Raw genomic sequence first — 23,045 nt, 5'->3', positions numbered from 1 at the left:
AGCTAATACATACATCTAAATAAATCAATGCATAATTTTTAGAAAATGATATTCACAAGTACATAATATATAGCTAAGTGATATATACTAAATAATTAGTCGTCTAGCAACTCAATACGCACCTCCAAGTAAATTGATAAACAGTTTCGGAACATTATATTACTAGTATATATTATATGGCTAGGTGATATGCACTCATTGACTTCCTAAGGTATATTATAAGCTTCTTTGATACACATATAACAGTGATCCAAAACACACCTCTAAATAAATCGATTCATAATTTTCAGAACATACTTTTTACTAATACACACTATATGGCCAGGTGATATATACCAAATAAATTAATCGTCTACTAAGCCAATACACACTTCTAGGTAAATCAATGTACTATTTCCAAAGTATGGTGTTCATCCATACTATTAGATAGTACATTATTTTTTAGCTTTGTTTAACATAAAAAATTATATACATACCATTTTTTAGAATTTATGAACTTTTCAGTATAAAGATTTTGAAAAAAGAAGAGAAATTTGGAGGAGAAAAGAACTTGAAAAAAAAAAAACTCATCAACGGGAGAGATGGCTTGACGAGAAGAGGAGTACGGATAGTGAGACTTGATGAGAAAGAAAAAGGATGCCGAGCATGATTTTTTTTTTTTTTTTTTGGTGAAAAAATAGGAGGGGAGGGGGAGGGACCAGCCCACCCGCGTAGCAGCCCCATTACTGGGCCCCCCTTCTACCAAGGAATGTTCGATACAGGTCGCAGGTTTTCGCGTGCCTTCCCCGACCCGTGGGCTCACCCCACTGGGTTCACCGCCTCACGTGTGGGTACGTCACCCCAGCGCCACCTTGGTACAAGTGGAAGGAAAGCATAACCGCCAACAAGCCAGCCGGGCGTGGGGCATCCGGTCCCCTAATTTAATCGACGCCCGCGCGTTTTGAACCCGGGCAACTTGGGCGAAATTATCGCCCCCTTACCACCAGGCTACTACCTTGGTGGCGAGCATGATTTTCTTTTCTTCTTAGTTTTTGGGACACATGACCAAGTCCCTAGACTTTTGGATTTCTTCACTAGGGGACACATGGAAAAATAGGAAGTCCACTCTATATTTTCTTCTCCCATGCTCATCCCATATCATTTCTGTTCGAGATAATCCAAATATCTAGGACATGGATAGATCTAACCACGTAATGGTTAATTACGTGGTAAAAGACAGCAAAGGAATCACTGAAGCCACCTTCCGGCAAAAAGTTTCTTTGAATCTAAAAGGCAAATATGAGCATATTCATCTAACGCATGCTGTATTTCTTGTTGGGCTATCAATCAGGATAAAACCACCTTTTGTTCGTAAATTATGATTGGTACGCACCCAATTGGGTTGCTTATTATCTGATCTTGATACTCCTCGATGCTGCAACTTGACTTAAAGCAGTCGTACGGAGAGAGAGCGATGCTATGGTAACTGAGGAATATCACTCAACAAAATTACTCAAGTGCTCTGCACCACTCACGGTGGTTCATTATACGGTACATTTCACGATGCCGATTCAAGGGATCCAGCGAGAATACATCACACGTGATGTTTTGAGTTACTTGAGTATTTTTGAAGGGGATATTGTAGGTTCACTAAGGCTGCAAATGGGCCGGATTAACCTATAATCCGATTCGACTCGACCCTTTAGACCTAATCTGACCTAATTTAAAGGATCCATGGGGCTGAGTCGGGTTCTAAACTTAGACCGGTTTTATTTTTCGAGTTAGATTTCAGTTACTAAATACTCATCCTATCTGTTTTATTTTTGGTGCAATTTTGGGTTTTCTATCTTACGACTCGACCCGAGCCTGATATACTGCTAGAGCCTGCTGGGGTGCTTAACGGTCTCTAACTCTCTATTCCTTTAATTTCTTCTTGTGTTTGAGAATGAGAGGAATGGAAGAGACTATTTTTGTATACTATCGAATGACATGAAGTTTACATTAAGGGCTCGTTTGGTTCGTAGGAAGCATTTTTCCTTATAAAAATATGATTTCTAGAAAGTAGATTCCTACGAAGAGGATACCTGAAAAAGTACTTTTGGCATGTTTGGTTGGCCATGGAAAAGTGACAGATTTCCAGAGTACTTATGTTTGGTTGATCATCCACTTTCTTGGAAAAGTTATATGTAATTCCTATTATACCCTTAATAAAAATTAGATCTTTAATATTTTGGATGAAATAAGGATAGCTGAAGGGTCTTTTTGGAAAAAAAAATAAAAATATTTCGATTTCCGGCTTACGGAAAAGTAAGCTCTCATGTTTCTCATAGAAAAGACTTTTTTCATAAAATGTGGGAATCATATTCCCACGGGAATACAAGTTTTGCATTTCTCTTATTTGAAAACTCCAACCAAATAAGAGACATCTCATTACTTTTTCGTTGACCACACTTTTTTCCCTTCTTTTCTCGCGAACCAAACGAGCCCCAAGGCTTAGGTTGATTACATTAAATGGAAACACTATTTCCTATGAAGAAAGTTCAGACTAATGAAGACAAAATAGAGTATAATTTTGCTATGTAGAAGAAGATGAATTCATGATGAGTCCTTTATAGCAATTGAACTTTGACATATGTTATTATCAAAACTACTTTCTTCATCTTGGCCTATATATAATTTTCTTGCAATATGTTTAGAAAAAATAGTAGTATATGCATTCTAAAAAATTCATGGAATATCATTGCTGCGTAAAAAGGATTAACATACATGCAATTCTTTTCTACTAAAAAAAAAATTTGCATATATTAACAAAAAATTTTTTTCATAGCTAATAAGGTTGAGCCTATTATTATTAGGTTAGTTTGTAATGGCATCAATTCTCGATACTTAGAAACTTTCACTTTTATAGTCCTGCATAACCTGTTCTCTATAATTTTCAGTCATTGCAAAAGAAACAAATATAGGGATCCACCTAGACTCGATTCGGATCTAATCTAAATTCGATCCAAATCCGATTTTTTTTGAGTTGGGACTGAGTTATACATGGACCCAATCCGACCCGAATAACCCATTGGATCAAAAATTTTAGCCAGAGTTGATCCGATCTTCTATTGGATTAGACTTGGGCCAACATTAGGACTCAAATAAAAAATTGGGTTGGGCCAAGGTCACTTGTAACCTGGTCCAACCGGACCCATTTGGCCCTTGAAATGATCAGGAAAAACGTGCTTCTCGTCCACTCATTAAACAGGGTCCCACTTGATGCTTCTGAAAAAATCCCATCAGGCGCGGCAGCTTCAGGGCCTTTAAAATCTCCAACAATTTTAAGGGGTCCCACTTCATCGCGTTGGGTTGTGGGTTTGGATTCCACGTGGTGGACCTCACTTTGTTCCTCATCCGGAATTAAGTGCCCAAAGCTTTTTTTTTTTCCGTGGCTCGGTCTCAGCGAGACCAGTCAAACCGATCACGTGACTCCTGACGGATCTTTTACAGAGCCAAGGAATCCCGGAGCCACACCCGGATCATGAGTGGTGTGTAAGGGTGAAGATAATGTCGGATCAGGTCGGGTCTATAGCCTGACCTGATTCCCTATTAGAATTCTAATGTTAGACCAAAATCTAATTTTGCAGAATATCGGATCAGATCAGGTTGGGACTGTAGCCTAAATTGGACCCAAGAGGTCATTTGGGTCTAGTTGGGTTCAGGTATAACCTAGTCCCAACTAAAAAAATTCAATTCAGGTCAGATCTAAATAGGGTATGGGTTGGACTTGTTTCTATACAACAAACAAAATGTAATTATTATGTTATCAGTTCATGAGTTATAAGTCTTGCAAATGCTAATGCATCAGAAGAGAGAAAACCTATCATTCTTATAGCTTTTGGGTTGCACTGAAAAAGTTTCACCGTTCAATAGAAAAAGAATTAGAGACTAAAAACCACAAAAGCTAATTTTTGATCTTGGACAACTCAAGCATGACATCAAAAATCATATGCCAACTCAATGCCTAAGGCTTCAAGGCTAGGCTTTTAATGATGGATTAGGGCTTACAAATCTCTAGGGATTACACAACAGTTAGGAGTATGGTGCAAATAAGTGGATTGCAATTTGCTATACTTCTATCACTACTAAAAGATGAAGTGTTAGGGTTTTTCGATTTACAATTTCCTTGAGGTTGCTTTGCTTCTATCTAAAGGAGAACGAAGGAAGATGGAGAAGTGCAAGGTAGGCCTTCATCTTATATAATACTCGGAAGATCATTGTGGAGGGTAGGATCTAGGGTTTGAAGCATGCCAGCATGGTGGAGGAGAGGGATCCGCCATGAGAGAGGCTAAACCTTGACTGGTGGAAGCATGCCGAGTAGTGGAAGAGGGGGATAACTCGGGAATTGTCATGAAAGCTCGAACCAGTAGATATCGTCCAACAGTAAGATCGATCGATTTCCATAGTGGAAGGGGATATTGGGTGGTGGAAGAGGCTCTGGGATTTGGGGTTAAGGGAATTGGAAGAGTTAAGATCGACTTAACATCTCCCCTTCCCTTCGAGTTAACGGGTATACCGGGTTCATGTCAAGTAATAGATCAGATGACCCAAATTAGGCCCAAATAACAATTATGTATAGAGTATGGTCATAATTCAATAAACCAGACTATGATTGGAATGCAAAATGGGTATAGATTTGGAATTTGACCCGGCCCTACGGATCTTTAGATTGGTCTATGTAGAGTTTTAAGTAGATTAGGTTGGATCAGGTTATGGATCAACCTAACCCATTTACAGCCTTAGGAAAAATATTTAATCAGTATTTTTATGAAAAAGGGGTGGATTCTGTGCTACATCCCAACTCCCATGTCCTACGCACTCTTTCTGCTTTTACTTTGTCATTTTCGCCTATCCCTCTCCTATCTTCTCGGATCTCTACCGTATCTACGCCAATAATCCGTTGTTATTTTCGCCAATCCCTCTCCTATTTTTTTGGATCTCTACTGTATCTCCGCCAATCTACGCTTTCTTTCATCCTTCATCATCTTCTTTATTTCCAGTGAGAATTGTCTGGGCATCGTGAGATGCAGCAACAGAGTATCTTGATTCAATCTCATTTCCTATGTTTATAAAAAATAAGCATTTTTTTTCATGTCTTTGAGAAGATTTCGGGTAAAAATTGTTTTGTTCTGTTCTAACGGGGGAAAGATTATTTTTAACGAAAGAGGTCACCAGAATAGAGAGAGAGAGAGCGGGTTAGAGAGAGAGAGAGCGGGTGCATCAATATTCGCGTTCTCTGAGGGGGTCTTTGGGGTATTCTGTCGAATAGGTGGGGGTGTGTGGGGATGAATGATTCGGGGGGTGGATCGGCGGCGCCGGAAGCTGAGATGCCGAAGGGCTTAGGCTCAGGGGCTGCGGAGAAGGGCCGCTCATGGGCAGATGTGGCCAAGGGAGAACCGCGGAGGCAATATGGGCCCTCCTATCGTCCCTCCCCAAGGGTGTTGGAACTGCTGTAGAGAAGGTTCGCTGAGGTGGTGGACGTCCCGGAGGAGGAGCTGGAGGGAAGTCGTTCGGAGTGGCGGAACTCTACGATCTTGGTGAGAAGTCTTGGGAGGTATGTTCCGGCGGACTGGGTGGCGAAGGAAATCAAAAGGGTGGGGCGCCTGGGATACGAGGTGGAGTGTTTCTTGTTGACGGACGGGTTCTTCGCTGTCCGATTTGAGAACGAGGCTGATCGGGAAGCTGCTCTGGCGAGCGGTCCTTGGATGGTGGCCGGTCAGCTTCTTGCAATGGACCGGTGGCGTCCTAACTTCATTCCGGGCGACGAGGGACTCAGTCGGGTGGTCGTTTGGCTCCGCATGCCTCGGTTGCCTTTGGATTACTGGAAGAAGGCGACCATCATGCGGATTGCTGCCTCGGCTGGTACTCCTCTGGCCTTGGATGGGGTCACAGAGCAGGGGAGGCGCTGTGGATTTGCCAGAGTGAAGGTTGCTGTGGATTGCTCAGCTCCTCTCAAACCGGGCACTCTAGTGAGGGGGTCATCGATGGGGGTTGCGGAGGTTTTCTGGCAGGATTTCATCTATGAAAACCTGCCAGCTCCCTGCTCCAGATGCGGGCGGATCGGGCATCCGATGGCGAACTGTGCATTTTCCATCCCGGAGGTCGAGGTGGCGGAAGAAGGGGAGACTCATGGTGATGGGATGGAACCCCCGAGGCCGTCGGCTCAGGTGAATGGGGGCGGTGGTGAACCGGGGGATCCACCGCTGTTCGGCCCATGGATGGTTATGGGGCATGTACGGGCGCCGTGGGCGGCTAAGGGGTCGGCACGGAGGAAGATGACGGCCAAGCCAGGGGGTGGTCCGAGTGCGGCACCTACCTCTCCCCGTTCCGGTCAGAAGCCAGGCGTGAACAGGGATGGTGCGGGATCTTCCCCGATCGACCTTGATGGGTGGCAAAAGCCCACCAAGGTTGCTCGCCGAAGGACGCCGGAGAAGGACGTCTCGGAAGCCGGCGGAGGTGTCAACAAGGGCGGCCCGAGTTGCCCCAGCCAGGCCGAAGGTGCGGCAGCTGTGTCGGATCCAGGTCTGAGCTCGGGTGGAATCGACTCAGTGCCGACTCGGACTGTGGGTGACGCGGGACCCAATCTTGTTCGGGATGGGGTCGAGTCTGATGATGTGGGCGAGGTGGGATTCATTCTCGGGGTCAAGAATGATACCAATGAACTCGGCGGAACGGGTCGGAGCCCGATGAAACGAAGCAGAAGCCCTGTTAGTTCTAAGGGGTTGCTTCGCTCGGCCTCCCCCGGGGGAGGGATTGGTTCTTTGAGGAAGGAGAGGTCGGGGGGTAGCCGCCGCTGGAGGAGCAAGAGCTCCCCTCCGCCCCTCTCGGCGGTGCTTGGTCGGCCTCCTAGGGCGGAGCGGGAGTCCAAAGGCGGTGGTCCCTCTCGGCGGGTGGTGATGGGGGCGACTGGGAAGACCCTGGTCCGGTCCCTCTCTGTGACGGCGTTGGCCCCGGAGCTGGCAGTTGATCAGGCGGCACGGCTGGCAAGGAAGAAGGTAGGGCCGTGTCCTTTGGTGGGGATGGGGGGTGCGGTTGGGCCGCTCGACCAACCTCCGTCTGCGGTGGCCACAGCGGTACAGGTGGATCGGGGTAAGCTCCCTGTGCTGCCGGATATGGGAGAGTCCTCCAGACCCTGTGGTGTGGGGGGTGGCCAGAGCGAGGACTCAGGTAGCAGACTGCATAGAGGGCCGGTGCTTCCTGCACCAGAGCGAGGAATGGCGTTGGGCCAGGAGGTTCAGCCGGAGGCTGGTGGTGCTCATCTCCGAGCCTTGGACCAACTGAAGACCGCTGTGGAGAGGGTGCATACAGGAGTATCGGCATCGGCTTGTGACGGACCTGGGAATGAGGTGGTGGTTCGTGTAGGGTGTCCCGTGCCGGAGACCAGTGATGTTCCCCTCTGTGCCTTGGATCAATTGAAGGGTGTGGTGAGGAAGGTGAACAGAGGAGGATTGGTTAGTGAGGGAGCTGAGAATGAGGTGGAGTTTCATGAGTGCAACCCCGGGATGGTGGGTTGTGATATTACCATGGGTGAACAATGAAGGTCCTCCTATGGAATTGTCGAGGTGTGGGGAAGCCCTCTTTTGCCCCGGCGTTCCGGAGGTTTGTGCTACAGAACAGACCGGAAATTTGTATTCTATTTGAGACCCGTTTATCGGGTAGGAGCCTTCAGAAGGCAAGGAGAGTGCTCCCTCGGTCATGGGGATTCTATGCAGTGGAGTCCCGTGGATTGTCGGGCGGGATAATTGTCACGTGGAGGCTGGAGTCGTGTAGATTGGATCCGTTTCATGTTTGTGGCCAAGAGGTGATCCTGGTGATCTCGGAGGGCACAGACGATCCCTGGGTTCTTGCGGCGGTGTATGCGAGTACTGACTTCAGGGAGAGGCGACGGTTGTGGGAGGAGGCATCGCAGTTGGTTGCTCAGGGCTTCCCTTTTCTGATGGCGGGTGATTTTAATTGTATTGTCGACCCTCAGGAGAAGATGGGGGGTAAGCCTTTCTCCCACGAGAGGAAGGTTAAGGAATTCGAGGATTTTTTGACTACAAATGGGTTGATTGACTTGGGATTTACAGGTCCAAGGTTTACATGGTGCAATAATCAACAGGGTCCGGCCAGGGTTTGGGAGAGACTTGATAGAGCTTGTGCGACAGCTGGATGGGTCCAGAGGTTCCCGGATCATCGCGTTTCTCACTTACCCAGGATTGCATCTGATCACTGTCCCTTGTTGATGAGCACTGATGCCTTTGTTCCGGTGCACCCCCCATTCAGGTTCGAGAAGATATGGCTCTCTTACCCTCGTTCATGGGAGATGGTCAGGGAGGCGTGGAGCACTCCAGTGAGGGGTGATGCCATGTACCGGGTGTCCAGGAGGTTGGAGTTGGCGAGGAGGAGGCTGAGGAGATGGAATCGAGAGGAGGTGGGAGACATTTTTAGGAGGATTGAGGAGTCAGAGGAGGCCATTGTTAGGTTACAGGATCAGGAGGCTCGCGGAGGGGGTCTGTCAGATGAGGATGTGGGGGAGCTTAGATCCTTACTTGCTCTGCATGATGGTCTACTTAGACAGCAGGAGATTTTTTGGAGACAGAAGGCAAGGGTTCAGTGGATCATGGAGGGGGACAGGAATACCAGGTATTTTCACCAGGCGACAGTGATTAGGAGGAATCAGAACAGGATCAGATTTATTAGGGATGAGGAGGGGCAGCAGTCGGAGGAGCCGGAGGTGATACAGAGGATTCTGGTGAGCTTCTTTAGGAGCAGATGGACAGAGCAGACTGGTGTAGCGAGCCTAGCAGATATTCCTCCGCCAGGGGAGTTGGTCACAGAGGTGGAGAACTCTGATTTGATTAGACCGGTATCAGAGAGGGAGATCAGGGAGGCGGTGTGGTCCCTCGGAGGGGACAAGGCGCCGGGGCCGGATGGGTTCCCACCGGTGTTTTTTCAGCGATATTGGATGATAGTAGGACGGGATGTGACGGCAGCTATACAGCAGTTCTTCAGTACAGCAGTGATGGCGGCTGAGTGGCAGAGGACCTTCATTGCCCTGATTCCGAAACGACAGGATGCTACGGAGCCGAGTCATTTTCGTCCGATCAGCCTTTGTACGACCTTGTACAAGGTGACGACGAAAATTCTCGCTATCAGATTGAGGGGGGTGCTCCCCAGGCTTATATCCCCGGAGCAGGGGGCTTTTTTGGAGGGGCGGAGTATATCGGACAATGTACTTATTGCTCAGGAGTTTATGTTTGATCTTAGCAGAGCTCCGATGAGGAGAAGCTTGATGGGGGTCAAGCTTGATATGGAGAGGGCTTATGACAGGATGAGGTGGGACTTTGTGCAGCAGTCCTTGCGGTTGTTTGGGGTGCATGAGACATGGATCAGGTGGGCGATGAGCTGCATCAGTGGGCCCTCTTTTGCTCTTTTGGTGAACGGTTCGCCCTCCCGTTTCTTTTCGTCGTCTGGGGGTTTGCGTCAGGGTTGTCCCCTTTCTCCATTGCTGTTTATTATTTGTGCGGATGCATTGTCTAGATTCTTGCGGCAGGCAGTGATGAGTCAGGAGCTGGAGGCTTACAGACCGGTGGAGGGAGCAGTGGCGATCTCCCATCTGTTATTTGCTGATGATTGTATGCTTTTAGCCAGGTCCACGAGACAGTCGGCTCGAGTTATAGATCAGATTCTTCGGGATTACTGTGCTCTGTCTGGGCAGCAGGTCAATTTGGACAAGTCCGCTGTTATCTTTAGTCCGAAGACGCGCGGGGCGCTGAAGCGTTCTATACTGGAGGTTCTAGGAGTAGGAGAACAGGGGGGCATGATGTCTTATTTGGGGGTACCTTTATGTGGTCGTCGTCTGAGGATTAGGGACTGTGTGTCCCTTGTGACTAGCGTCAGAAGGAGACTGGAGGGCTGGCAGTCCCATTCATTGTCTATGATGGGGAGGATCGTACTGGTACGCTCTGTACTTTCATCTGTTCCTATTTATCTTCTATCCCATGTCGATATTCCGGTGTCAGTCTTGAGGTCCCTTGAGCAGTTGTTCAGGGAGTTTATCTGGGGGAGGAGGAGTGGCAGAGGCGGGATCCACTTGGTGGCCTGGGAGAGTGTTTGCCAGCCGACCAGTGCCGGGGGGCTGGGAGTGCAGTCTTTGATGACGAGACGGGAGGTGTTAGCGGCGAGGCATGTTGCCCGATTTGTGCTTGAGCCAGAGAGTATGTGGTCCTCATTGATGAGGGCCAAATATGGTGTCTTGGTGCCTGGGGGGCGGATGGAGCGTCACCTCTCTCCTACATGGCGAGTGATGTGTGCCAGGGCTATGGTGGTGCTTCCGGAGATCAGATGGGTGATTGGTGACGGGCACTCGATAGATGTGCTGGAGGATAGCTGGGTGACTGATTGGCCGATTTGTCGTCTGCCGACCATGGTGGACTCTGCGAGACTAGCCGGGTGTAGGGTCAGGGATCTGCTGGATTCTGAGGGGAGTCATTGGAGGGTGGGGCTGATCAGGGAGGTGTTTGGTGAGCAGTTGGCGGAGATGATTTTGGCCTTGCCTATTCCCTCTGGAGGGGTGTCGGATAGGCTGCTTTGGACTCCGACGGGGCGGTCGCGGGTGAGGGCCAGGGATCTTTGTGCATTGTTCTGCAGGACGCCAGCGCGACAGATTGAGGGAGGATGGATTTGGAGATTACGGATTCACCCACGGGTGGCACTATTCATCTGGAAAGTGGCGTGGGGATGTCTCCCGACGAGGAGTTTGCTTGTTCGGCGTGGTATGGGGGTATCTCAGTTTTGTGAGACGTGCGGTGATATCGTAGAGACTATTGAGCATGTTCTCTTATTGTGCCCTAGAGCTCGACAGATTTGGCAGTGCTCTTCGGTTCCCCTGATTGATGCGGTAGTCTCGACACAGGATCTGCTGCGGATGCTGAGAGATTCCATGTCTAGACCCAGGTTGGCAGCAGAGGGGATATTGAGGGCGTACCTGTCTTACCACATTTGGTTGGATAGGAACGCAGGCATATTTGAGGGGAGGCGGGGGCTTCCGAGGATGGTGGTGGACAGGGCGGCGCGACATGCGAGGGAGGTTATGGTGGCTGCCACTGAGTTTTCTTCTGGGATGGCCAGGGACATCTGGGGTTCTCCTTTCGCTGTTTCAGCGCCCCTGTTTGTTACTGTCTCTTGGGTTCCCCCACCCCTTGGCTATCTCAAAGTAAACTTCGATGGCAGTAGGTCATTAGACGGGTTGACTGGAGGGGTCGGCTTTGTGATCAGGGATCACGGTGGTAGATTGGTGGCTGCAGGTGGGCGTCGGACACCTGGGATTACAGTTGTTGGTGCGGAGCTACGGGCTGCTTGGGAGGGGTTATCCTATGCCAGGCAGGTTCTTAGCGTCGAGAGGGTGTTCCTCGAGGGAGACTCTGCGGTGGTGATTGATTGGATCCGGGGGGCGGACAGGTACGGCGACGGTCACCCCCTCATTTGGGAGACTCGGAGGATGGCTCAGACGATGGTCGGTTTCCAGATTGGTCATGTGTTTAGAGAGGCGAACAGGGCCGCAGATTGGGTCACCTCTTTTGTGGCCCGGCATTCCGGGGATGTTTTGTGGACGTCTACTGTAGACGCTCCTTCTTCTCTGTTGTCTTTTATTTCTACGGACATGGCAGGCTGTACTTATGTTAGATCTATATGATTGAGTAGCCGTTTTTTACCAAAAAAAAAAAAAAAAAGATTATTTTTATATTAAATTTTTTTTTAAAATTTTTTGAAGCCATGATAAATTATTTATGTGAAAGATCGTTATCAGTATTTGATAATCGGTGTTCTCATACGGCCCGTGCTTTATTGAAAAGGAGATGATGTTTACTTATACGAAAGAATTTTATTACATAAAAGAGACATGCCTACCTGAATTTTTTTGATACCGCCTTTCTTGCTGTCTACCTGCATTCCACAAACGGATCTGCTTTGCAAAGTTGTGACTTCAAATTTGATATAAAACTTGCTTTATAGATTAGTCTTTTTTTGCTGGATTCAATTCGGCTAAAGAGCTCATATCTTTTCCTTCATATTTTCATGATTGGTAACATTTTATGTGATTTTCATTTTTTCTATGCTTCAAGGTGGCCATCCCCAAGAAGCTAAAGCCAGGCTAAGATATTGGGCCCAAGCAGTTGCATGCAGCTGATGGAGCATCCTTGATTTAGTTTTTTGATCAAGAGAAACAGATTTTCATATGATTAAGCCTTGGCCTGACACACTGTGGATCCTAAACAAAAATACTGATACTAAACTTAAAATAACGCAAGAAAAGATTATAGATACTAGACGGTCACATTTTTATTATCAAACTTAGGCGCACATAACTATTGAAGAAGCAAACGAACGAGGAGACGGTCGAAGGCACGACCACATTAAGCCGGCACACGACAATCACTTAAAACGGGACACATATTAGACGACGCTTAAAACGGACGGACACCGACACAATGGACCGACACAACGACAATGACGAGAACCACGAGATCAACAGCCGACGATTCACATCCCACCGCGGAGGCGGAGCACCAGATGGAGGGTGGACTCCTTCTGAATATTGTAGTCGGCGAGCGTCCTGCCGTCCTCAAGCTGCTTCCCGGCGAAGATCAGCCTCTGCTGGTCCGGCGGAATCCCCTCCTTGTCCTGGATCTTCGCCTTCACATTATCAATGGTATCCGAACTCTCCACTTCGAGGGTGATCGTCTTTCCCGTAAGGGTCTTCACAAATATTTGCATCCCTCCACGAAGGCGGAGAACCAGGTGGAGAGTGGACTCCTTTTGGATGTTATAATCGGCGAGGGTGCGGCCGTCCTCGAGTTGCTTGCCGGCGAAGATCAGGCGCTGCTGGTCCGGGGGGATGCCTTCCTTATCCTGGATCTTGGCCTTGACGTTGTCGATCGTGTCCGAGCTCTCGACCTCCAAGGTGATCGTCTTGCCGGTGAGGGTCTTGACGAAGATTTGCATGCCTCCACGGAGACGGAGGACAAGGTGGAGGGTGGACTCCTTCTGAATGTTATAGTCGGCGAGGGTGCGGCCGTCCTCGAGCTGCTTGCCGGCGAAGATCAGACGCTGCTGGTCCGGAGGGATGCCCTCTTTGTCCTGGATCTTAGCCTTGACGTTGTCGATTGTGTCCGAGGACTCGACCTCCAAAGTGATGGTCTTGCCTGTGAGGGTCTTGACGAAGATCTGCATCTGTTGCAGGAGGGAAGGAAAAAAAATTAAAGTATCAGAGGATGTCCTAACAACAACAAAGAAGAAGGAGCCAATAGATCGGCAGATGGTTGAGCCGATGAGTAGATCGGTCCATAGAGAAGGGGATCAAGTGAAGAACGAAGGATCGAAAGAGAACAAATCAAAAAACCGAGAGTTATGAAGAGAACCAGATCATATAGTCTCGATTTCTTTCAGATCTACTCAAAAAGCTAGAAAGATCTGCATCTGTGGCAGGAGAGAAGGAAAAAAAATTCAGCATCAGAGGATGTTCTAACAACAACAAAGAAGAAGGGGCCAAGAGATCGGCTGATGGTTGAGCCGATGTGTAGGTCGGTCCATAGGGCAAGGGGATCAAGTAAAGAACGAAAGATCGGAACAGAACAAATAAAAAAAACCGAGAGTTATGAAGAGAACCAGATCATATAGTCTGAAATTTCTTCAGATCTAATCAAAAACCAAGAAAGATCTGCATCTGTTGCAGGAGGGAAGGAAAATAAATGAAGCATCAGAGGATATTCTAACAACAACAAAGAAGAAGGGTCCAATAGATCGGTTGATGGTTGAGCCGATGTGTAGATCGGTCCATAGGGCAATGGGATCAAGTAAATAACGAAGGATCGAAACAGAACAAATCAAAAAAACCGAGAGTTATGAAGAGAACCAGATCATATAGTCTGGAATTTCTTCAGATATAATCAAAAACCAAGAAAGATCTGCATCTGTTGCAGGAGGGAAGGAAAAAAATTGAAGCATCAGAGGATATTCTAACAACAACAAAGAAGAAGGGGCCAATAGATCGGCAGATGGTTGAGCCGATGAGTAGATCGGTCCATAGGACAAGGGGATCAAGTGAAGAACGAAGGAACGAAAGAGAACAAATCAAAAAACCGAGAGTTATCAAGAAAGCCAGATCATATAGTCCGGAATTTTTTCAGATCTAATAAAAAACGTAGAAAGAAATAGATTCCGCTGATAGAACTATCAGATCTGGAGGAAACAAACCAAGAAAAAAAAACCTTCATCTAAAAAAAAAATAAAGAGAAAAGATGGAGAAAAGATGAAGGATATACCTTGGGAGATTAGCCTAGGACTCTTTCCTTTCGGTCTAGAGAAATTGGATGCAAGGGGAAGCGGAGGAGGGGCCATATTTATAGCTGAGATTGCCGACTAGGTTCAACGAATTGGGACGGCCGACGAAACCACCAAGAAAAGTAATACCAATTAGTCGAACACGGACGCGCTCAAAGCTGTAAAGACGTGACCTGCACGAAAGAGGTTAATTATTATTTTTTTCCTCTTTATTTTGTTTGGATTGTTTGGACGCGCCGAGAGATACTGACGAGATTAGCTGTGAGTAGGTCACCAATAGTGTTAACAGCCGTTTAGAGGCTGTATTTTAATTTAGCAATTTACACAAGAGAGGCACGTGACCAGAAGGAACTTGATGAACGGCTGTGATATGGCAATCAGTATGATCGTTATAAGCATCGAACGGTACACTGACACCAAAAGGATGACAGCATAAAAATTAAATCGAGTAATGCTTATTAAAATTTTATTCAAAATAGTTTATACTTAAGCGTGATTCGGGCCAAACCTGAGTCCACGAGATCAGGCCCAGCCCACGACCCTAAACTTGTGCCCAGTGTATAGTCTGTACCGTTACTAGCTAGGCCTGAGAACAAGACGAAGTAGGGGCCACTCGTCCCCGGACCTGATTTCCACAGCAGGATCGTAGTCCTTCGTTCATCTCCTTGCGCTTTGGCCACTCGCAAGGTATGCCCTTTTCTCTTCTTGTCTTGTTTTTTGATCTCTTATTTGTGGTAACAATTCCTCTATTCAGTGGCCTAGTTCCTCTCCTTGTGCTCTGGCCAGTCGCCAGGGATGCCATTTTCTCTTCTTATCACATTCTCCGAACTCTTTTTGTGACAACCATTCCTCTATTCAATGGCCCGAGGCTTCGCTTGGCTTTACTTGATCTCACATTTGGCGTATCATGAGCCTTTTCGTGGTCCATCAATTGTTTGACAATTGCGTGAACGAGTATGATTTTTCCATTTTGATTAAAAATCTGCATTAGTGTTGCTAGGTTATAATTTTTAAGGATTTTTTTTGGCATAAATACCCTTCTAAAAATTTAAATTTGCGTGAATACCCTCTTTAAATTTATATTTATTTCTGTGCCCTCATAAAATACTATTTTTGAACAAATACTCTTAATATAACGGTTCTTCTAACACCATTAATAAAAACTATATTTATTTTAATTAAAAATAAAATAGATTGCGAAATTATTTTTTTGTTTTCCATCACGATCGCCTTATAAATATTTCTTTTTGCACATCTACTCATTAAAGATATTTTAGTCATTTTAATTTAAAATCATTAATTTTTTAATGACATTAAATGGCGTGGATACAAATGTAAAAATAAGGATAAAAATGGACAGAATAGCAAAATAAATATTTTACGAAGGTATACATGAAAATATCAATTTTTAGGAGGGTATTCATGCAAAATTCGATATTTAGGAGGGTATTCATACAAAAAATTCTAATTTTTATAAATCAATGATGCAGCAAGATGTTTTACTTCTAGTCCCCGTGTTCCCTAGCTATTAGGTTAACATTTCTCATGTGACACCGAGCTGATTCAGTTGTTTATCTTCTTTAGGCGCATTGGTCAGTTATATAAAGCTTGGTGTATAATAATTGAATTTGACCTCTTAGTCCACTCTTTCGTTAAATTTTAATACTGAGATTATTCTATGTTTAATGGCTAACTCTGACATACATGCACACATATGTGTATGATGGCTACATCAATATAGTGTCTTTGTGTACCGGATTCGAATTCAGGTCAATTTTTTTGGAACCTAATAGGATTGCAAATTTAATATCCTCGAGACATTTTTAAAATATCTAGTTGGATACAGTTGCCGTTGAAATCCAGCCCAATTTTGATGCTGACTAAACTGGACAGTTGTGGAAGATACATAGTTACCTGTTTGGGCCAGCAAGATCGGCCCGAGCTTGTTGCTGATCTATGAAATAAAAGAGATGGATGATCGTTGTTGCACTTGGATAGAGGCTTCTGTGCAGGATCAAATATGTGACAGCAAAAATATGAAAGTCCATTTGTCGGAGAGTGTACGACGAAGAATCCTCCAATGCCTAAGGCCCTGTTTGGGGGAGCTTTTGGAGGGCCAGAAAGCACTTTCTGGCCCTCCAAAAGTACTTTTAGATGAAAAACTGTGTTTGGTAAATTTTTCAAAAAGCTGTTTCAGCTTTTGCGGGAAGCTGAAAACAGCTTTTGGGAGGAAACTCCAATTTGGAGCTTTTGGGAGAAAGCTGTTTCAGCTTTTTCGGAAAGCTGTATTTTTGACAAAAATGCTCATATTAAAATAACATAATTATATAGTTTGTCCCTTTATAAATCTAAAAATCTGCTGGAGCCAAGAACCCTAGCCATCAGACTCCCTTTTATAAGAAAAGGTATTTTTCTTTTCAATTTTTGTATGCATCTCTTGAACCATATTTTAGAAAAAAAAAATTTAATCCTTCTTCATACCTTCCAAAATCAATCTATTGTTTTTTTTTTTTATCATCAACCTCGCGGCCCATGCTGAGGTCCTTCTCGAGCGTGGACCACGAAAAAGAGCCCCTGAACCGCGGAAAATTATTTTATGTGAAATTATGAAAAATTATTTTATACTAATAATTATAATATTTTATACCTTTATTTTTGTATTATACTATAAATATAATATCATATTATCTTATATCATAATACATTAATATGTTATGTTAAATAATTTAATAATGAAAAATTAATTTATACTAATAATTATAATATTTTATACCTTTATTTTTGTATTATACTATAAATATAATATCATATTATATTATATCATAATACATTAATATGTTATGTTAAATAATTTAATATTATGTTATATTATGAAAAATTAATTTACACTAATAATTATAATATTTTATACCTTTATTATTGTATTATACTATAAATATTATATTATATTATATTACATTATAATACATTAATATGTTATTTTAAATAATTTAATATTATGTTATATTATGGAAAATTAATTTATAATAATAATTATAATATTTTATACCTTTATTATTGTATTATACTATAAATATTATATTATATTACATTACATTATAATACATTAATATGTTATTTTAAATATTTTAATATTATATTATATTATGAGAAATTAATTTATACTAATAATTATAATATTTTATACTTTTATTATTGTATTATACTATAAATATAATATATATTACATTATATCATAATACATTAATATGTTATGTTAAATAATTTAATATTATGTTATATTACCAAATATTAATTTACTCTAATAATTATATTACTATTATGCTATATTAACATAATATTATTTTATATTACAATAATATTATACTATATCGTATATTTATGTATTAATTTATGTCATGTTTTATTATGTTCTGTTGTATAATACTATGCAATGTCCTTTATAGTAATTTTGTCATACAAAAGTACTTTCTGAGTTTGTTTACCAAACACAAAACAAAGTATCACAGCACTTTACGAATGTAGTTACCAAACAGCAAACAGCTTTTTATAACAGCTCTACTTCAGACAGCTCTACTTCCAACAGCTCTACTTCCAACAGTTCCCCCAAACAGTTTTGGAGGGTCAAAAAGCACTTTCTGGCCCTCCAAAAGTACTTTTAGACAAAAAAGGGTGTTTGGTAAAATTTCTGAAAAACTGTTTCAGCTTTTGCGGGAAGCTGAAAATAGCTTTTGGGAGGAAGCTCCAATCCTCCCAAAAGCTGTTTTCAGCTTTGTCGGAAAGCTGTTATTTTACCAAAAGTACCCCCATTTAAAAATCCTTTTTTCCTCCCAAAGTGGCCCATCCACCGCCTCTTCCTCTTCGGAAAGGAGGAAGAAGAAAGAAGAGAAGGAAAAAAAAAAAGAAAAAGAAGAAAAGGAAATGAAAAAAAATAGAGAAGATAAAATAAATAAATAAATAAATAAAAATATTAGTAATTGTTTAACCAATTTTATTATCTAGCTAGAAAATTTGTTAGGGAGATAAATAGTCATCAGAAGAGTAAAAATTAATTTATGCTAATAATTAAAATTTTTTATATTTTTATTATTATATTATACTATAAATATAATATAATATTGTATCATAATACATTAATATGTTATGTTAAATAATTTAATATTATATTATATTATGAAAAATTAATTTATGTTAATAATTATACTATTTTATACCTTTATTATGTATTATACTATAAATATAATATTATATTACATTATATCATAATATATTAATATATTATGTTAAATAATTTAATATTATGTTATATTATGAAAAATTAATTTATGCTCATATTTTTGATGATCTTGGAAATCGTGGGGTGCCCTTTTGGGCGGCGGCGGCCGCCCACGTGCGTCCACCTTGGCTCTCTTCCGTCGAGACTGCTGCTGGCTAACTGCAAATGGTCATCAGAAGGATGAAAAATGAATTTACACGAATAATTATAATATTTTATACATTTATTATTGATTATACTATAAATATAATATTATATTACATTATAGCATAATAAATTAATATGTTATGTTAAATAATTTAATATTATATTAAATTATTATTCTATAGTACACAGTGTTATAGTACTATATTATAATAATATTATATTATATTATATTAATATTATACTATATCATATTTTTATGTATTAATACATATTATATTTTATTATGCTTTGTTTTATAATACTAGTAATGTTCTTTATGGTCATTTTGTCACACAAAAGTACGTTTTTAGTTTGTTTACCAAACACATGTTAAAGTGCCACAGCACTTTAGAAATGTAGTTACCAAACAGTAAACAACTTTTTTATAACAGCTCTACTTCAGACAGCTCTACTTCCAACAGCTTTACTGCCAACAGCTCCTCCAAACAGGGCTTAAGTCAAGCACTGATCTCATAGTAGAGCTTTAGAGATAGTAGAATGGCAGCATGATAATGAAGTTTAGGGAACTTACCCAAGGGTCTCCCGAGGTGTGTTTTATGTAGTCGAAGATCGGCATCCGTCGATCAGCAAATCATGCGTGTGCATTGGCCATTTTAGTAACAGCCTGCATATCTCGCCCGAGCATCATGCTCGTGCATCGCATGTTACAGATGTAAGGAAATCACATGCAATCGCGGTCCAAGTTGTCAATAACTAGAGAAGAGTTTAAATGGCTCTGCATGCACTTTTGTGGCTAGCTATGTGGTTAATTTTTATTGGTCGGTCTGCCATGTTAGTTGTAGTAGATTTTGTGGTGCATCAAAAATGTCGTTTCTATTTTTGCTGTTGCTAGTATATTTAGATTTGGGCAATTTTAACATGATCCTTTAAACGCTGCAACAGACTCAGAGCAGGGCTCAAAGACCAAAATATACACGTAAACCTAATAACAAGAGAGCAAATTTGTTAATGTTCGTTAATATGTTATGAACCAACATCGATATCTGCAGCACATTGTCATACAAAAACCAACAGCTGTTTTGGAAAAGCAGTGTTGTGGTTCAAATCTGGCCCGAGGGTGCCCACACCGGAGGAGTCGAGGGAGTTGCCGGTGAGTAAAATAAGAAGACGAGCGCCGCCTCCCGCGCGGCGGCGGACTTGCACAAAGCCTCACTGGTGGGGTTCCGATGAGGGCCCTCCGACGCTCAAGTTAGAGTGTGGTATATTTGGTCTAGCCAAGAAAAGGTCCCTCTTATGTTACCTTATGGGACTATTTATAGTTCCTGTAGAGGTATCCAGGTGGCGGAGATATGGTCCGTTCCCATCATGGGAAGAGATGGCGCGCAGTCAGAGCTTGTTTGTGGCGTGCAGTCCGTTCTTAAGAACGGTGAGTCGTTGACAGTCGTTGCAGGGTATGGTTCTTGGTTGATATGTCGTGGCGTGTTCGGTAAGCAAAACATGGTGTGGTGAGGTAGCTGCAGGGCATGGCTACAGCATGTGAATGACGAGGTCGGCCTTCTAAGGTCGGCCTCCTGGGCTCGGCCTTCTGGAGTCGGCCTCCTGAGCTCGGTCTTCTGAGCTCAGCTTTCTGAGGTGGACCTTCTCAGCTCGGCCTTCTGAGTTTGGCCTTCTGAGCTCGACCTTCTGAGGTGGGCCTTCTGAGTTCGGCCTTCTGAGCTCGACCTTCTGAGGTGGGCTTGGCCAAAATTGGATGACTTATGCCAAAAAATAGGACGATCCATTTTGCCCCCCATCAAGCATAATAGCAGATCTGCCGGGGAAAAGAATTAACATAATTAACATATATTCTTTAGTTGTTTCATTTATTTTTTTTAAAGAAAAATTGAAATTTTTTAGTTTTTTAATTTTACGATCCATCCGCCTTAGAAAATAAAATAAAATAAAATAAAAACCTTTCTTGTTGGGTGCAAAGGTGTTTGCAGCCAGGCCAATGTTGGTTGGTCCCCCAAAGCAGCCATTTTCTTCCTCGTCAGCCTGTTGTTCTGTATCATTGTGTTTTATAGCATTAACTGATTATAACCTTGATATGCGCATGTCCTTTCACTGTGGAAGTGAAAAAGAAAAAAAATAATAAACTTATTTATTTGATCCTGCAAGAATTATTGTACCAGGAAATGATCTCTTCCTTTTAAAAGAGTACTTGATTTGTTCAGTCGTGCACTTGGATTTTTCGAAAGAGTTTGTCAATTTTGTCCCAAATAGTTGTTCATGTTTTAATGTGAAATTTAGCGGCAGCAATACCAAATAAACTGATCTGTAGTCGCATACATAACTGATCCATTGGTACTGCCATTAAAAACCTGAAAAAGAATAAAAAAACGATAATTGCAAACCTAACATCAATGAAAGGAAGTTTGTAGATGATTCCCATCCATAAACTTAGGTTTAATTTCTTAGTTCTTCAATTGCTGCTTTGGATTTGGCACGCTATAGTTTGAACTTGAGGCTTGATGTTACTTAGGGGAGTAGTTTACATTCTGATGGAAACTTAATTAATTCTGTCATGATAAATATCACTAATTTAGTAAATGAGAAGTATTAACATAACTACTTAGAAAGAAAGTTTTTTTTGACATACACTCTATAATATTATATCAAGTCGTATAAGTGCTGCTTCCTTGAACTTCACAAAAGCTTGTAACAAGTGTCTTGATTGAGAATGCAGAAGCGATGTAAAATATCTAGTCAGGACATTTCGGTAGATTAGAAAATCTGAAAAATTGGACAAGCTAAGTTATGATAACTAAATACTGATTATCAAACATTTATCTTTTTTTGAGTAAAGAACAATAAAAATATTAAATAAGGAGAAAAACTGGACGATTGAACTAACCTACATTATATTTCCTTTTTTGTATGGGCATTTGGTGGCAGATGCAATTTGTTGAAAATAGTATTCAGTACCTACAATAACATTATTATCGTAATATATGAAAATTTTAGGGCATGAAATTTTTATACTAGAAACTGCTATACTTTGAACTGTTCTATGCTGGCAAGACGAATCGGCTAATAAAAGCTTGCCACCTATCTACAAGCTGACCATTCAAAGTTTACTACGCGACCCATCCAAAAGGCATGCTAGTAGTAACTCGTCCATATCCCTACCTCTTTTCTAACAAATACGGTACTCGAGCAAATCCCGTCACCGAAAATTGCAGGAGAGATCTACAAGCGAGATAAGTGGTTTGTTTCCTTATTAACCAGCGTATAGCCTCCAAATTACTCGATGATGAATTTTGGCCTCGGCCTATATACTGCGAGCCTTCCAGGTAAGTTCTAAGTTTTCTTTTGACTCTTTTGTGCTGCTGTTGTGCCCTTCTCAAATCTTCTCTTGTTCTTTATGTCTGACTTAAATATCGGAGAGTTTCTAGTGGAACACACTCTTCCAGATGGGTTACGATCTACAACAACCACCACCAAGTTGGTGTCTAGATTGGATCGATAGTGGCAATGGAAACCATCTTCATTTATATGTGAGATTTAAAGATTTAAGATTCATCTGCATTTCATTATCTTTAATGTCTCTTTAATGTCTCCTCCTCCTAATCGTAGGAAAAAGCGTGTATGACATGAATAGCTCTAATTCAAAATTGTGAGAATCTAACGGGAGGAATAATATTATCTCTGTCTTGACGTGAACACCGAATCCGACTGGAAATGCGTAGCTGACTCGTGTCTATATTTTTTGGCTGTTGTGTGTTATGGACCGTCCATTTGATCCGCATTCCAACGTGGACGCCGCCCTACTCGATCCGGAAACAGCGTCGCTCCAACGCCAAGCCGTGGGCCCGGCGAATATGATTCGTACACGTGATGCATCCACGAAACCGCCTCACCTTCCGCATGTGAAAGCAGTCCCCCAAGAATCACAGCCGTCCGCTCCTCTCCACGCACCGCCATCGGAAGTCAAGTAACCGACAGCGTCTAAAAGATCATTCCCGAAGAAAAAGAACGCGCTAATCCTCCCCTGTCGTCCGCATACGTATTCGTGTGCGCTTACATTCAGATTGGCCACGCCCTATCTTTAGAGAACATTGGCCGTAGATCAGTCCTCCTATAGGAATTTCTATGCAGAACTTTGGATGGGTATCATGAATTTAACCAAAGATGAAATCTTTGTGGTTAGAAAGAGAGAGAAAAAGGAAACCCAGCGAATTAAGTAATTTTACCTAATTTCCCGTCTCTATAAATAGGGAACCAAGGTTGAACGGAA

The 23,045-nt window shown here is 42.7% G+C and overlaps 1 protein-coding gene across 1 annotated transcript; it reads right to left on the bottom strand.

The window, feature by feature from the left end:
- Nucleotides 1-12,320: 12,320 nt before the first annotated feature.
- On the bottom strand, nt 12,321-14,463 carry LOC103721427 (polyubiquitin 11). The gene is made up of 2 exons (XM_039119851.3): nt 14,328-14,463; nt 12,321-13,236 (listed from the first exon to the last, which is right to left on the bottom strand). Exon 2 carries the CDS (start codon nt 13,234-13,236, stop codon nt 12,547-12,549), a length of 690 nt encoding a protein of 229 aa, XP_038975779.2. The 5' UTR covers nt 14,328-14,463; the 3' UTR covers nt 12,321-12,546.
- Nucleotides 14,464-23,045: the final 8,582 nt, after the last annotated feature.

The sequence above is a fragment of the Phoenix dactylifera genome, chromosome 9 (genome assembly GCF_051530095.1).
Source record: "Phoenix dactylifera cultivar Ajwa chromosome 9, Ajwa_hap1_PhDact_Kaust_v1.1, whole genome shotgun sequence".
Classification (NCBI taxonomy): domain Eukaryota; kingdom Viridiplantae; phylum Streptophyta; class Magnoliopsida; order Arecales; family Arecaceae; genus Phoenix; species Phoenix dactylifera.
The sequence above is the reverse complement of the archived record's forward strand: the minus strand, read 5'-3'. Positions and strand labels throughout refer to the sequence as shown.

Coding starts and splice junctions, on each gene's coding strand:
- LOC103721427 (XM_039119851.3), bottom strand. CDS start 13,236: ATGCAGATCTTCGTCAAGACCCTCACAGGCAAGACCATCACTTTGGAG.